Source organism: Anabrus simplex, chromosome 10 (genome assembly GCF_040414725.1).
Source record: "Anabrus simplex isolate iqAnaSimp1 chromosome 10, ASM4041472v1, whole genome shotgun sequence".
Lineage (NCBI taxonomy): Eukaryota > Metazoa > Arthropoda > Insecta > Orthoptera > Tettigoniidae > Anabrus > Anabrus simplex.
Genome location: NC_090274.1, coordinates 15,952,377 through 15,969,889, shown reverse-complemented (window position 1 = coordinate 15,969,889; position 17,513 = coordinate 15,952,377). Strand labels below are relative to the sequence as shown.

The 17,513-nt window shown below is 41.2% G+C and overlaps 1 protein-coding gene across 5 annotated transcripts in view; it reads right to left on the bottom strand.

Moving 5' to 3' along the window:
• Positions 1-17,513, bottom strand: part of Efa6 (Exchange factor for Arf 6) — a 366,073-nt gene that overhangs the window by 154,431 nt on the left and 194,129 nt on the right. For all 5 annotated transcript variants that reach the window (XR_010861133.2, XM_067154852.2, XM_067154853.2 and 2 more), the window contains exon 2: positions 59-125. Coding sequence is in view for 4 of the 5 variants with exons in the window: in XM_067154852.2 (XP_067010953.2) it covers positions 59-125 (67 nt within the window). In the remaining variant the exon portion in view is untranslated. The remainder of the gene's footprint in view (positions 1-58; positions 126-17,513) is intronic.

The following is a 17,513-nucleotide window of genomic DNA, read 5'->3' as shown; positions in this document are numbered from 1 at the left end:
GTGTAGCTCCTAATAGCCCTAAAACACCATAGGAAACGTTAATAACATTAGCACTCACCTTCTTTGGTGGTGAATCTGTTGACGTCTGTCTCGTTGACCTTCAGTATTACATCCCCCGCCTCCACCTGTAAACAAACAAATAATATAGTTTACGGAGAAATTAATTCACAATTAACACGTCACAATCCAACAAAATGGCTCTACTACAAAACGAGTATTTAAGTCCAATCATACGAGTTTTACAATGGTCATTTTCACAGGTGTGTGCCCTACTGCAATGCCTTCAACTATTCTCTTCCCAGCGACCAACTGCAACACACGACTCACGGTAGCACGTCCCCTCACCTAAAACAACGGAGACTCGTCGATTACGTGCAAGCGAGTTTCTTTAAATTATCAATGTGATGAAATATGACAAATGTGTCTTATGGCTGGAGGTCACTAAATTCACGATGTAGGTAACCTCGCAACCATGCAGGCTGTGATGTGAAGTATTGATGGATGGCCATGACTGAGACACATACAGAAGAATCTACTATCAAAGAGGCCTCATCCCATCACACTCTAGGGTACTGATTATTTCATTCGAGATACGAATTAACGTCCACGAACCACTTCCACTTCTATTATAACGCCTAAATTCAAACCTCATTCCTTGAGATGACTTTCACGTGAACAGTCGAAATTTTCTTCTGATGACGCAGAGGAATTTCACATTACCTTAATCGTTATCAATCTGAGTTTCATTAATTGAAATACATATTTTATATTTATATTTATGATCAATTGATTTTCCTGGAGTGAAATTTGACATCATTTTTGTGATTAAACAGTTTTAAAATGTACAATTTAAACATTTTAACGAGTTATAAAGCTACAAGTGGCTGTTCTGTGAAGGAACTCTACAAAGCCTCGCCGTACAAAACACAGAATTTAAAATTTCAACACCTTTCCTGCCGACGAAATTTGAAACCACTTGCTATAATTAATTCTTTGCACAAACGAGTAATTGTCCCAATTTGTCCTGTTGAATTCCAACTTTATCTTCATTTTATGAATGATCCTTCCTACATTTAAAAGCTCTACTCAAGCTTATTCGTTTACTAATGAATGTCATTCCACGCCATCTCACCACTGACACCTCGGAACATACCACTTAGTTGAGCAGCTCGTCTTCTTCCTCCCAAGCCTTTCCAGCCAAAACTTTGCAACATTTTAGTAACACTAGTCTTTTATCCTAAATCACCCAGAAGCAAATCGTGCTGCTTTTCTTTGGATCGGTTCCAGTGCTCGTATCAAGTAGTCCTGGTAAGGGCCCCATACACTGGAACCATACTTTAGTTGGGGTCTTACCAGGGACTTACACGCCTTCTCCTTTACATCCTTACTACAACTCCTAAATACTCTCGTAACCACGTGCAGAGATTTGTAACCTTTATTTACAACCTAGCGACTGCGATTATCCCAATACAGAGCGTTTCCTCATTAACACCTTGGCACTAACAGTGATCACCATAAGGTACAATCACATCATCAACACAATAATTAAAACTGAGAGAACTTTTCCTTCCTCTTTGTGAAACTTACAACCTGACTTTTCATCCCTTCACCATCATACTATTGTCCGTTGTCCATCTCACAATATTATCCAGGTCATTTTGCAATCGCTTACAATTTGTATCTTATTTATTACTCAATACCGTATAACACCATCCGCAAAAAGCCTTATCTGCGATTCTTCTTCCTTACTAACATCGTTGGTTATATAAAGAAAACACCAAAGTCCAGTAATACTGTCTCACGTGACCCCCATCTTAATCATTATCAAACCAAACCAAACCCCATGGCACTACAACCCTTGAAGGGCCTTGGCAGCCCGAAGACCTGCAGATTACGAGGTGTCGTGTAGTCAGCACGATGAATCCTCTCGGCCGTTATTCTTGGTTTTCTAGACCGGGGCCGCTATCTCACCGTCAGATAGCTCCTCAATTCTAATCACGTAGGGTGAGTTGACCTCGAACCAGCCCTCAGGTCCAGGTAAAAATCCCTGACCTGGCCGGGAATCGAACCCGGGGCCTCCGGGTAAGAGGCAGGGACGCTACCCCTACACCACGGGGCCGGCCTTAATCATTACAGGATCAGATAATGCTTCACCTACTTTAATTCTGAGTTCTATTTCCTAGAAATATATCTACCCATTCAACTCCTCTTTTGTCTAGTCCAGTTACTCTTATTTTCGTCAGTAATCTCCCATGATCTACCCTATCAAAGGCCTTGGATAGGTCAATAGCGATGCAGTTCATTTGACCTTCTACATCTTGCTGGAATCCTACAACTTGAGCCTCACAGGAACAACCTTTCCTAAACCCAACTTGCCTTCTATCAAACCAGTTTATATTTCGCAAAAGTGTCTTAATACAGTATAATCGGAGAGAATGCCTTCCCACAGTTTACAAACAACACATGTCAAGCTCACTTGTCTGTAATTATCACACTTCGGAAGGCAGCGCAACAGATGATTTAAACTAATCAAAAACGAGAATACAAATTTAACGCAGAAAAGAACAGAATTATTTTCGAAAGAGAGGTTTTGCAGTAAGTAAGAAATTACTTGCCGACGAATGACAATCAGTTTCTAACAGGTAATTCAAAGAAAGTCCCGTATCTCACATCTAGGCAAGAGGGAGTCTCGCAGGGGAAGTACCCCGTGGTCGTCAGTGGTGCAGTGGTCAGTTGAAGTGAGGAGGACAACCCTCGCAAGCTCTTATCGATCGCGGGGTGCGCACATAAAAGGTCAGAGTTCATACCTTTTGGGTGACCTTAACAACGCAAAAACATCTTTAATTGTCTATGAGCGATCAAGTGATCATTCCCAGTGCGTAGGCTACCGGTAGGAACATACAGGGAGTCATTGGGGCTCCAACACACGAGTAATGCTAAGCTTTTCGATCGAAAACTGCTATGGAAGTACTGTACATAAAACCTTCACACAAAAATTATGTAGAATTCCCAAATTTTCTACTTGTTAGTTTATATTCTGTAAGGTCATAGCAACAATATTTCCTAATGATTCTCTCTGAATTCCGTACACAGGAATTCTGTACTTAAGGAAAAATCCATAGAATATAGGACATCTGGTGTTAAAATGAAAAATTGGATTGCAGCAATCTATAAAGCCTCATTATGTAGTCAAATGTGTCTACTTAATATTTGTTCAACTGAAAGGGTTTATATATTTAAATATGAAAACTAAAGTCAGTCAGTCTGGTCATTCTATCTGAAAGGTATTCATGCACAGATTTGTCATCGGGTACTACAGTATAAATCACTTAACTTCCGCCTTCCTCAAATTATTTGATTTTTCAATTTTTTGTCTCTTTGAAGCAATCATATCTTTGGTTCTATTTGAAGTACGGAGTTTGTTTTGGCCTAAGAACACTCACTGGATCAAGCTCTTTCATTTCAGCTCTTAACTATTCAAATTGGTTGATTCTGAGGAAAGTTATGAGTGCACATTCAATTTGACGTCTGATTTCTTTAACATTTTTTCTAATTGAACCAATCATATCTTTCGTTCTAATTGAGATACGCAGTTCTTTTTGGTTTAAAAACACTCAGTGGATCAAGCGCTTTCCTTTGAGGTAATAACTACTTAAACTGGTCGATTCTGAGAAAAGTTACGAGTACATTTGTCTCCATGACGAAGATCTCTGAAGGACTTCTTAACAGTTCGGCGCGTAGTGTTGTTCCAAGGAACGTTTAATTCAATTTCTTTGTGTGATGTATTTTCAAGTGTTTTGTTGACATAATGTTACATTCTATTACCACAGCAGATCATGTGATTTATTTCATTAACTCGAAACTTTGCAAACACATCCGTGAGGAGAGTAACGAACAACACCATACTTTGTACACTGCGGACGAAGCCAGCGGGAAACTGCTAGTTATCCATTAAACTTGTACTGCTCCACTGCAAAAATATGCGCTGTGCCTAGAATTATTTCTTGGAAACATCACCAGGTCAGACTTGTCATGCTTAATGATTCATGTCATGATTCATTGCAAATAAAATACGAAAGCGGTCAGGAAATTTTTAGATATATTCCGATCAAATATCTCGGAAGTCACAACGTCAAGTCATAGACTATACAAATTACCTCAACCAAGAATTCGTAAGAGCAGGCAACAAATGACATTCAAATAAAATACAATGAAAGAACCCTTTTTAACACTGTTCTTGAGAAGATATTGAAAATAAACGTACACTGGCTAGAACATAAGATGTAGTTGTGATATATGTTACCACCCGTAACCACTGGTTACGAAATTAACATATCAAATGATTGACACATTACTAACTGTGCTGGATATAAAAACTGGTAAGTGTGTTACAAATTATGATGTATTTTTCCTGTCGCATCCATAACCATGTGCAATTAATTATTTACTGCATTAAATTAATGGTAAGAAACAATTTAACCAGTGAGGTTAAGTAAAGCAGTATTTTTTCTAATTTGTTGACAATTTTATTGTTGAAACTGTCACACCGGTAACCAAGGATTTGCCCATAACAGTCCAAAGAAGCCGTCGCGTTGGTCAACCTCTACTTCTCTTACCTTCCCGAGACGACTCCATTATTCTCCTTGATATTTATCCTTCTCCATTCGCCGGTTTCTACCCATGGCTTCACCCATCGAGTTGGTTCTCAACTTAGCCTTATCTCCTCATTGCGAGTACTATACGCGAACCTTTTCTTGAGCCCTGAGCTCCCTAGTGCTGAATCGGTAGACCTCGGTTTTCTTCGACATCCATATTGGCAACCTTTGACACACAAACTATGAATCGCTGTGCGACATCTGGCGTACACTTTACGAACTAGCACTGATGTTGTTTACACAGCAAAGTCAAACTATATAATTCATGCTAGGAACAAGATTCGCATCGAGAAATGTTATATAATGTTAAATAATGTATGTATGACAGAGTTGTTGGCGTAAGATAATAAATGTTTAGAAAATTCATATCGATCGATCATATTATCGATTCAATTCAGATTTCATTTCCATTCAGTTGGCAGTATAACCGGAACCGTCAGCGCTCCCTCCTTACCCCTCACCTCGTAAAAATCGGGCTCAAGAAAAAGTTCGCGTATAGTATAGTAATGGCTCGTCACTGCTGCCAACCTGACTAGTTACATTATGAAATCTTGACACAGGTAACGTCAATGTAAGTATCAATACTGGAGGTTTCTTTACCAAAGTAAATGATAATAAATTATCAATCAAGATATTCATAAATAAGTCGGTTTTCAAGCTCAATGAGGAATTAAGGAAAAACACTCTCTCACACTTAATTTAATGTTATATACTTCCGCTTTTATTTTGATATACTCATTACTATTTTTTTTTTTTGCTAGGGGCTTTACGTCGCACCGACACAGATAGGTCTTATGGCGACGATGGGATAGGAAAGGCTTAGGAGTTGGAAGGAAGCGGCCGTGGCCTTAATTAAGGTACAGCCCCAGCATTTGCCTGGTGTGAAAATGGGAAACCACGGAAAACCATTTTCAAGGCTGCCGATAGTGGGATTCGAACCTACTATCTCCCGGATGCAAGCTCACAGCCGCGCGCCTCTACACGTACGGCCAACTCGCCCTGTAGACACTGAATTGAACCCTGCAGTTAGAAAATTCGGTATTAACAGGGCAGAAACAGGCTGTACACTTAGTGTTTGCGCTTACATGGCAGCGCCTTTACCTACCCTCCTGCCATTGTTCCCACTTCATGTTTGTTCCTTTCAACTTATGAATGAGCTTTCACTGCTAAAGAGCAAATACTGTCCGAAAACACAAATTGTATTCTTATTAATGTTGTCTGAAGCTACAAGAAGAACGGACAGTATGTTTATCTACAGTAGGTCTGGAGAAGGAATACGACAGAGTACCAAGGGCAACGATTCGAGCCGTACTGAGGGACTGTGAACAGTTTAAAGGCAGCTGATGGTAGAATGAGTAGTTACAGGGATTGAACAAGGTTGTACATTCACCGGGCTGGTTTTATCTTTTAAAATATGCACACCGGTCACTTCTTGCGATGTTGAACGGTCCTTTTCAGCCTACAAGAGAATTTTGTTGGATCAGCACCGAAACATGAGAATGGAAAGCATGGAGAAATACTTGGCGACACAGTTCGCATCACGGTAAGAAGTTGCCGTACTATTAGTGTTATTTAATAAGGGTTTAACTACATTAACTTTACTTTTTCATTTTTAGGGCATGAGGATAACAGGAAATTAGCAATTTACACTGTATAACATTATTTTTAATTATTTTTAATTATTTTAAGTAGTTAGATTATGCCTTCAATTTGATTTCATACACATCATCTGGAGCAACAACGATGATTTTATTACAAAATATGGAGGCATTTACAACAATTTTATTGTCTTTTAATATAACCATGGGTGTTCATGGCTAAATGGTTAGCGTGCTGGCCTTTCGTCACAGGGGTCCCGGGTTCAATTCACGGCAGGGTCGGGAATTTAAACCATAACAGGTTAATTTTGCAGGCACGGGGGCTGAGTGTGTGTGTGTCGTCGTCATAATTCCATCCTTATCACGACGCGCAGGTCACCTACGGGTGTAAAATCAAAAGACCTGCACCTGGCGAGCCGAACTTGTCCTCGGACACTCCCGGCACTAAAACTCATACGCCATTCCATTTCATAACCATATGTCATAATAAAAGGAGTAGGCCTATACGAACATTTTTGTAATTTTAGTACATATATACTATTACATATTTTACGAATATTACACATTTAATTACATATTTAACTTATATTTACTACATTTTTACGTACGTATTACACAAAAATCCCGGCGCTAGTAAATATGTCACAAAAAATACTTATTCCGTCCCTTTCATTTAATTTTAAGGTTGTAGGGCAGAAGTAAGGAGGGCATAAAATGCAGAATACCGAGCGAGTTGGCCGTGCGGTTGGGAGCGCGCAGCTGTGAGCTCGCATCCGGGAGATATTGGATTCGAACCCCACTGTCAGCAGCCCTGAAGATGGTTTTCCGTGGTTTCCCATTTTCACACCAGGCAAATGCTGGGGCTGTACATTAATTAAGGCCACGGCCGCTTCCTTCCCATTCCTAGGCCTTTCCTGTCCCATCGTCGCCATAAGACCTATCTGTGTCGGCGCGACGTAAAACAAATAGCAGACTAACGCGAGCAAGGAAGGTCTTTCTTAATGATAGAAATTTGCTCACTTCGAACATTGATATAAGAGTTAAAAAAACGTTTTTGAAGACTTTCGTCTGGAGCGTGGCGCTTTGTATGGAAGTGAAACATGGACGATAACTCACTCAGAAAGAAAGAGAGTAGAAGCTTTCGAAATGTGGTATTACAGAATAGTACTGAAGGTGAAATGGGTAGATCGAATCACGAATAAAGAGATAACTGAATCGAACTGGTGAGAGGAGATCGATCTGACGAGAAGATGAGACAGAATCATAGGCCACATCTTAAGACACCCACGACTTGTTCAGTTGCTTTTTGAGGGGAGTGTAGGCGGTAAGAACGGTAGGGGTAGACCAAGGTATGAACATGACAAGCAGATTAGAGAAGATGTAAGATGTAGCAGTTACGTAGAAATTAAAAGGTTGGTTCATGATAGGGTGGTATGGAGGGCTGCATCAAACCAGACTATAGAGTGATGACCCAACAGTAACAAGACTAATTACCAAAGTTAGGCACAGTAGTACCAATAAGCAATGACCCATAGATATGAATGGCTAAAAAAATGTGACCCAAGTGTCCGGTACACATATGGTTGAGGAACCGAAACCGCCCCTAATCTGGAGAGAGGAGCAGCGAGAATGGAAAGGAAATCAGCATTTCTAAACTATTGGTGTCAGTATGAAAGAAATCTAAGAGGCCTGAATATGACGTAGGAAATACAAAACTGCAACACGCGGATCATTTCAAGTGTTCAGGATATGTATTTTTTCCCAGTCTTTTTTAAAAATTATTTATTTATTTAATTTTATAACGGGCTTTACGTCGCACCGACACAGATAGGTCTTATGGTGACGATGGGATAGGAAAGGGCTAGGAATGGGAAGGAAGCGGCCGTGGCCCTAATTAAGATGCAGTCCCAGCATTTGCCTGGTATGAAAATAGAACGCCACGGACAACCATCTTCAGGGCTGCTGACAGTGGGGTTCGAAAGAAGTGGCGGGGCGATGGCATGCCACTACCTGTGATGAAGATGATCACGAACGGGGCGTGTCTGCCTTACTGTGTGTTTACAAACTCGTCGGGATGCTCGCCCCAAGTGTCGTAACAGGCCGACAGATGGCGACTCAGATAAGTTAATGTACTATGCGTGTTCTCGAGCGGCCTCACGAAGGTCCGGACAATGTTCTCCTTAAAGTGACGTACACAAGATTGATACAGGTACGAAATGTTGCGACATTTCTCCTCGCATGATTCAGCCAACCGGAAAGAGCTCTAATCTAATGTAAAGAGAGAAGATTTACCACTTCGTATATCGAGAGTAATCTTGAGAACCCCTCCATAGCAATTAATTAACCGTGACAAATCGCATGTTACAGCTTATTACAGGGTGGAGATAATATCTGAGGAACAGGCAAAACTGCGGCTCTGGAAAACCTAAGTGAACTGCTATTCCTATTAAAATTGGAGCTCACCTAGAGAATAAGTTCCATATCGATTTTCTTCCTAACTCGAACAATTTTATTGTTTCGGTACATCTTTTATCCGATGAAAACCAACACGTAGGTTAAATTTTTTGTCTTACATGAAAAGGTGACATACACACATTATATACATGTTTGAGAAATACATTTCCTATAAAAATAAGGATGGGCACCTAGCGAGTTCCCGCGAGGTTAGCGTCGAATAGTTGTCAACTTGCATTCGGGACATAGTGGGCTCGAACTCCAGCCTCGGCAGCCCTGAAGATGCTTTTCCGTGCTTTCCCATTTTCACACCAGACACATTTTGAGAAGTTTAGAATATCAATATCCAGAACGCCACCAGAGCGCCACACAAAATCTTGCAAAGATGCTGCAATGTCACCCAGGTTTACGGTTAAATAAATAAATAAATAAATAAATAAATAATAAATAATAAATAATAAATAAATAAATAAATAAATAAATAAATAAATAAATAAATAAATAAATAAATAAATAATGCGCTAACCGAGAAACGTCAGATTTGGTGCCTCCAAGTCGTACACCATGGCATCAAGACAATATATGTGATGATAGAATTAAGTAATTCTGTGAGTTACAGTTGAAAGTGGGAATGTTTACACTTACTCCCCCTGTGGGTGGGGGCGGTAGAATAACACCCACGGTATCCCCTGCCTGTCGTAAGAGGCGACTAAAAGAGGCCCCAGGGGCTCTGAAATTTGGAGCGTGGGTTGGCGACCACGGGGCCCTTAGCCGAGTCCTGGCATTGCTTCCACTTACTTGTGACAGGCTCCTCACTTTCATCTATCCTATCCGACCTCTTTTGGTCAACTCTTGTTCTTTTCCTACCCCGACGCTATTAGGTTTGCGAGGGCTAGGGAGTCTTTCATTTTCACGCCCTTCGTGGCCCTTGTCTTCCTTTGGCCGATATCTTCATTTTTCGAAGTGTCGGACCCCTTCCATTTTTGCCCTCTGATTAGTGTTATATAGAGGATGGTTGCCTAGTTGTACTTCCTCTTAAAACAATAATCACCACCACCGTTTCCACTTACGATGTTACCTTATGTTCCGGGTGTCTATCTGTCTGCTTATCAGCCGAGAGGTCTCATATTAATGTTATTGCACGGTTGCTAGGTTATACTTCCGGATTATTTTCGGATGGTCACAGCCATAAGACATAATTATGCCAAAATTTTCACCATCAGAATGTTGGCCAGCTGGGTAGGAGAGGTGATGGTGTACAATTTCTCATCACTAGATTGCGTGCCAAAAGCTCTCAGCAGTATTTAAATGGAGTTAGGGCATTTGACGCTGTTGGTGGTCATTCGTCCCTCGAATCATAACTCCCTCCGGAAGACTACAACGTAGTCATGTTGCTCTGGACGTGCTCCACAACTAACGCGCTCCAGTGGTATTATTTACCTCGATACGTGTAAAGAAACGCTCTACTGCTATCTCCAGATCTAAAACTTCTGTTACAGTAATGCAAGGATCAAAGCTCACAGATAAAATTGCTTACAAACAGGTCTGCTTTAAGCTTAAAACATCTGAACACGATTATCGATGGTTGTCACTCGATTACCTGCCCAGTGAACGAGTGCTTTGATGTGAAGATTGCCGCAGTCGCATGGTTCTGGAAAATGCGCAGATGATCTGCTGCTCGGTCATCGGCTATGAGTAGGAACTGTCTGCTGAAGTCTGGCGATAATGCCACAGGGTCTTATAATGCTACGAGCAACCCCTAACTCATGGCCATATCTCTTGGTACATTACAACTTGGAGTCGCGTGCAGTTACAACTGGACAACTATCCTCTATTAACATTCATGGTGGTGGTGATTATTGTTTTATGAGGAAGTACAACTAGGCATCCATCCTCTATTAACACTAATGGTGGTTATTGTTTTTTTAATTTTTTTTGGCTATGGCTTTACGTCGCATCGACACAGTTAGGTCGTATGGCGACGAGATTATTGTTTTAAGAGGAAGTACAACTGGACACCCATCCTCTATTAAAACTAATGGTGATTATTGTTTTAAGAGGAAGTACAACTGGACACCCATCCTCTATTAACACTAATGGTGATTATTGTTTTAAGAGGGAGTACAACTGGACACCCATCCTCTATTAACACTAATAGTGATCGTTTTAAGAGAAAGTACAACTGGACAACCATCCTCTATTAACACTAATAGTGATTATTGTTTTAAGAGGAAGTACAACTGGACATCCATCCTCTATTAACACTAATGGTGATTATTGTTTTAAGAGGAAGTACAACTGGACATCCATCCTCTATTAACACTAATGGTGGTGGTGATTATTGTTTAAGAGGAAGTACAACTGGACATCCATCCTCTATTAACACTAATGGTGGTGGTGATTATTGTTTTAAGAGGAAGTACAACTGGACATCCATCCTCTATTAAAACTAATTGTGATTATTGTTTTAAGAGGAAGTACAACTGGACATCCATCCTCTATTAACACTAATGGTGGTGGTGATTATTGTTTTAAGAGGAAGTACAACTGGACATCCATCCTCTATTAAAACTAATGGTGATTATTGTTTTATGAGGAGGTACAACTGGACATCCATCCTCTATTAACACTAATAGTGATTATTGTTTTAAGAGGAAGTACAATTGGACATCCATCCTCTATTAACACTAATGGTGATTATTGTTTTAAGAGGAAGTACAACTGGACATCCATCCTCTATTTTTTTGCTATGGGCTTTACGTCGCGCCGACCCAGATAGGTCTTATGGCGACGATGGGATAGGAAAGGCCTAGGAGTTGGAAGGAAGCGGCCGTGGCCTTAATTAAGGTACAGCCCCAGCATTTGCTTGGTGTGAAAATGGGAAACCACGGAAAACCATTTTCAGGGCTGCCGATAGTGGGATTCGAACCTACTATCTCCCGGATGCAAGCTCACAGCCGCGCGCCTCTGCGCGCACGACCAACTCGCCCGGTCCATCCTCTATTAAAACTAATGGTGATTATTGTTTTATGAGGAGGTACAACTGGACATCCATCCTCTATTAACACTAATGATGGTTATTGTTTTAAGAGGAAGTACAACTGGACATCCATCCTCTATTAACACTAATGGTGGTGGTGATTATTGTTTTAAGAGGAAGTACAACTGGACATCCATCCTCTATTAACATTAATGGTGATAGTGATTATTGTTTTAAGATGAAGCACGACTGGACAACCATTCTCTATTAACACTAATAGTGGTGGTGATTATTGTTTTAAGAGGAAGTACAACTGGACATCCATCCTCTATAAACACTAATAGTGATTATTGTTTTAAGAGGAAGTACAATGGACATCCATTCTCTATTAACACTAATAGTGATTATTGTTTTAAGAGGAAGTACAACTGGACACCCATCCTCTATTAACACTAATGGTGATTATTGTTTTAAGAGGAAGTACAACTGGACACCCATCCTCTATTAACACTAATAGTGATTGTTTTAAGAGGAAGTACAACTGGACAACCATCCTCTATTAACACTAATAGTGATTATTGTTTTAAGAGGAAGTACAAGTGGACATCCATCCTCTATTAACACTAATGGTGATAGTGATTATTGTTTTAAGAGGAAGTACAACTGGACAACCGTCCTCTATTAACACTAATCAGAGGGACAAATGGAAGAGTTCCGACACTTCAAATAATGAAAATATCGATAAAATAAAAGACAAGGACCATGGAAAAAAGGAAACGTAATTCCTTTGGGGTCGGGAAAGGTGCACGAGTTGACCAATGTAGGTGTGACTAAAAAAATGAAAGTGAGGAGTCTGGCAGAAATGTGTGAAAGCAGTCGGTCTCAACTCTGGGTCCCCATAGTCGCCATCTCACGCTCCGAAATTGAGACTCCCTGGGATCCCTTTTAGGATTATCTTACGACAGAGAGGAGAGGTTTTAGAGGGGATAGTTGCCTAGTTGTACTTCCCCTCTAAACAACCAGCACGTGAGCGGGAGTGTGCTGTACAGTTGTTGCATGATTAATGCTGACGTGACACGGGTTCAAACATTCGCAGCCATCAAGTCTGACATTGATCCTCGAGACCTTCACTTGTTACTTACCTGCGCAATTCTGACACACTTCAACACGGGTTTTTGTGGCGGTGATTTTTGTAAGTGCACTGCTCTGGGGTGGCTCTCAAAGGATGTGTCGCGGGTCCCGGGTAAAATAAAAAATAAAAAATACAGTGGGGAAATATGAAGATACAAAAACGGGTATGTGAATTACTATTGACGTAAGCCAGTGAAAAATATATCGGGTGGTTTTACTTGTGAACAATTTTTCGATACAGGAAGAATCGCAGAAATAAATCTTTTAAATTGCTTATTTAAACGCAGGGCAGCGTCAAAAAATTCTTGCTCGCACGCCTACGCTGTTGGGAACTGATGGGCATGTTTCCTTGGCCGTTCTGCTGCACTCTGTGATCTCCCTAGCGTTTGAGAGCCTTGTAAAAAAAGGCAGGCTGGACGTGCCACGAAGTAAAAAACTTTTGAGAACACCACGGGCTCTCAACCTCGGGGCATGAGCTGGCGACCATGGGGACCTTACCTGAGACAGACTTCTTCCACTTATTTCACTCCGGCTCCTGACTTCCATCTTTCCTATCAGACCTATCTTGCTCCTTTGTGACATTAAAAAAAATGTCGCCAATCATTTGCCTGGTGTGAAAATGGGAACCCACGGAAAACCATCTTCAGGGCTGCCGACAGTGGGATTCGAACCCACTATCTCCCGGATGCAAGCTCACAGCCGCGCGCCCCTATCCGCACGGCCAACTCGCCCTGTTTTGATTCATGATTGATGCTTGTTGTTTAAAGGGGCTTAACATCTAGGTCATCTGCCCCTAATGGTACGAAATGAGACGAAATGAAATTACAAATTAAAAACCCCAAATCCTCCACTGACCACAATTCAAAACGTGAGGACGAAGAATGAATGGATGGCTGGATGGATATGAATATAAAACGATTAGTGGAACCGACCCACAGTGACTCACATGCACAGAAGCTGGCGTAAAACAATAGTATTACTGACCAAGGGACTGCTTATATAGCACGATACTGAATCAATGATGCTTGTAGTCGAAAGGAGTCCAAAATCCAAGTCATCGACCCCTCATAATGGTACTCATCGCTAGAAAAGTAGAACCATGGTATTTGTCATGTTGCGGTACTAATCAAGAGTAGCGTAGACTCACGGTATTCCACACATTATGATACTACTCACAGGTAATAAAATTCGCACATGTATTACAGACGTATTGTGTTTCGCACATTGCGGCGCCATTGACAGGCAACGCAAACCTGTGGTGTTCATCACCTAAGTGTACTAACCACAGGGACTCGCGCTATCCCGTGCTGTTCCTCATATAATGGGTACTAATCATAGGCAAGCCAGAACCATGGTGTCGCTCATATAGTGCGCTACTAATCATAAACGTATTTGGTACCTAACATAGTGGTACTACGCACAAGGAAAAGCAACCTATGGTGTTCCCCGCGTGGTGGTACTAATCACAAGAAGTTTCATGGCTCAAATATACTCATCCCTTGGTCGCCTCTTACGACAGACAGGGGATACCGTGGATGTATTCTTCGTTTGCGTCCCCCACCCACAGGGGGCTGTGCGTTTGATCCGCGAAAGGTATTTTATTTCCCTTAAGTCCACCGGCAAGCCGGTTAGGACCACCCTATCCGCCACCTGGGACGCACCACGTGGGAGTATCACCTCTCCCCCTGCTATGCCAGCGTAGTAGGTTCGTGGCGCCCGATTTTCAACATTCAGAAAATGTCCATTGTACACTGTGCCAAGCAACACTCTGTTTAGCCACAGTATTACCATGTAATGTACTGCATGCTCAGTGCGATCTAACAAGACATTACTGGTTTGGGAGAAACGTGCGTTACTCAGTCAAATACTGGCAGTTTGGGAACATGAAGCGGTAAGCCACTCCATGAAAGGTTTTCCGTAGTGGATATTGTTTGTATATACAGAATGGTCGCAAACAAGTTTGTATATACAGGGTGGTCGCAAATAACGTGAACCAGTATGTGAGCATTAGAGGGTTCGTCATACTAATAAATAATTTTAAAACATGAATTAGTTTATCACATTCTGATGTTAGCCAATCAGATCACTTCGCGGGTGAATTCAAGTGGGCTTTGTGAGGCGGTGTTGCTAAATTTTGATGGTGGGACACGAACCACGATGTCAGATCGTGGCCACCACGCTCTTCGGGTAAAAATAAAGAAGAGTGACAAGATAGTAAAAGTGTTTGTTATGAATTATGATGCAGGTCATATTCAGACTGTGTATTTTCTAGTCTGCACCCGAGACGACAAGCAGCAGTGCTACAGGTACTCTCGAAGGTAAGCAGGCCTTTAGATTTAAACGGCCATTTTCTCGAGGAATGGCGATGTGTCTGTTCATTCTTAATGTGGATTAATCTGCCAAACACTGAACGGAAGCGGTGACCCTTTCCCTCCCCCTGTGCCCTGCGGACCAATGAGGGTCTTTAGCGGCGGCTAATGAGCTCTTACTTATTGATGAAGGCACCTGACAGCCTACAACGTTCATACTGCCAAACAAGATAATTTGCTGTTTAACATTTTAATCGTTAATTATTGGTAGGTCAACTGATCACCTGCATTATTATTATTATTAGACTATTACTTCTACTTCTACCGTTTTTCCCATACCTCGTTGGGAGCGGGTGCGAACTGCGCAGCATAACTAGATTTGGCGCTGTTTTCCGTCCGGATGCCCTTCCTGACACCATTCCTATATGAACGGATCTAATCACTACTGCGTGTTTCTGTGATGGTTGTCTGAATATGAATGGAAGAGTACTAGGACAAACACAAACACCCAGTCCCCGAGCCAGAAGAACTAATCACACGCGGTTAAAATCCTCCCCCCGGTTGGGATTCGAATCACATGTTGTTTGTGGGGAAACTCTTAAGTGATACATTCGGCATCCCGATATCGCCACCTAACTCACGGCCACAGTCACAATCTCGAGGAAGAAATGTTAGGACTCAGGTAAAAGGCCCCATGGTCATCAACCCACGCCCCCAAGTTAAGAGCCCCTTTTGATCACCTCCTCCGACAGGTAGGGGAACCATGGGCGTGTTTTGCCACCCGCACCGACAGCGTCAGATTAGTTCGTTGTAAATAGCATAAAAGGCGTAAAATTGAACAAATGGAAATAGCATATGGCTTTTAGTGCCGGGAGTAGGACATGTTCGGCTCGCCAGATGCAGGTCTTTTGATTTGACACCCGTAGGTGACCTGCACGTCGTGATGAGGATGAAATGATGAAGACGGCACATACACCCAGCCCCTGTGCCAGCGAAATTAACCAATTAAGGTTAAAATTCCCGACCTTGCCGGGAATCGAACCCGGGACCCCTGTGACCAAAGGCCAGCACGCTAACCATTTAGCCATGGAGCCGGACAAAAGGCGTAAAAATAAGTCAGTTTATCGCCTTTAATTAATTAATTAATTTATTTATTTATTTATAGCCATGGTAACTGCTCAGTAAGATGGCATTCGTAGTCATCACAGACCACATAAAACTCAATAACGTGCTCCTGGCCATGCTGTCACAGTCCCTCCCCTTACACAGGACAAAGACGGAGAATATCGCGCCTAATAATCTGACACTAGCTCAGAGTTATTGATGTTCCTCGTTGAAGGACTTTCGTAACGTTCACTTAGCAAACAGAACTGATATTTGTAGAGATGAAGTTTGTAAGACATATAATAATCACCGTATTATCTCTCGTAAGGCCTAGGAAACGCATGCGTAAACAGTAAGCAGGTTTCAATGAGCAGAAAGATGCATAAAGGCGACACAACACTCCTGCCGAAAGAGTTGCATAAACATTAGGGGCCAACACTATAACCACTAACATTCAAGCAACTTTTCCTACAAAACTTGTAGGGAAATTACAGCAGGGAAATTCGGCTCCTTACGTTCTAACACTATAAATATAAACGATGTTGCGCATATTTTATTATGTTCATTTAAGAGAACAGAATACTCGCAATCCCTCCCTATTTCCGGATCATCTGAAACAGCTGAGAAATTGTTCATTGCAATCCATTTATTTGATACTTGCAATATATTATCCTTGTTACAAATATATATCTTGTAGTTCCTTTACAATCTCTAAACTTCCTTATTTTAGAGGTGTATTGATTTACCTTCAAACTTAATTTTAGAGGGGGGCGTCTTTATTATAGGCATTGTAAGATCTATCTATATTTTCGCATTTCGCCTAAAATGGTCGAATTCGTGATTTTTTTAAAAATTGTTTAGCGTGATTACACAATCATTTCTGAATAAATGTAAGTTTGTTACATAGAAATCGGACTGTTAGGCTTTTAAGTACTGTATGAAATATTTCCTCTCAGCGTACGCAAGGCAGGTCACACCCATTTTATACATGCGGAGACTAAAACACACATACCTGTGTGATGGAGCGTCACAGAAACAAATTTCTCAAAGGCAACACATGTATTGAGAGTACTGTACATACAGTCACTTGAGTATTCTCTGGGTAAGAAAGTTTGTATGACATTTCTGTGGATGTGCTAAATTCTGCGAAAATCTAGGGAGATCTTACAATTCCTATGATAAAGACATTTCGCCCTAAAATTAAGTTTAAACATAAATCAATACATCTCTAAAATAAGGAAGTTTAATGATTGTAAAAGAACGGCAAAAGTGAACCTAATCT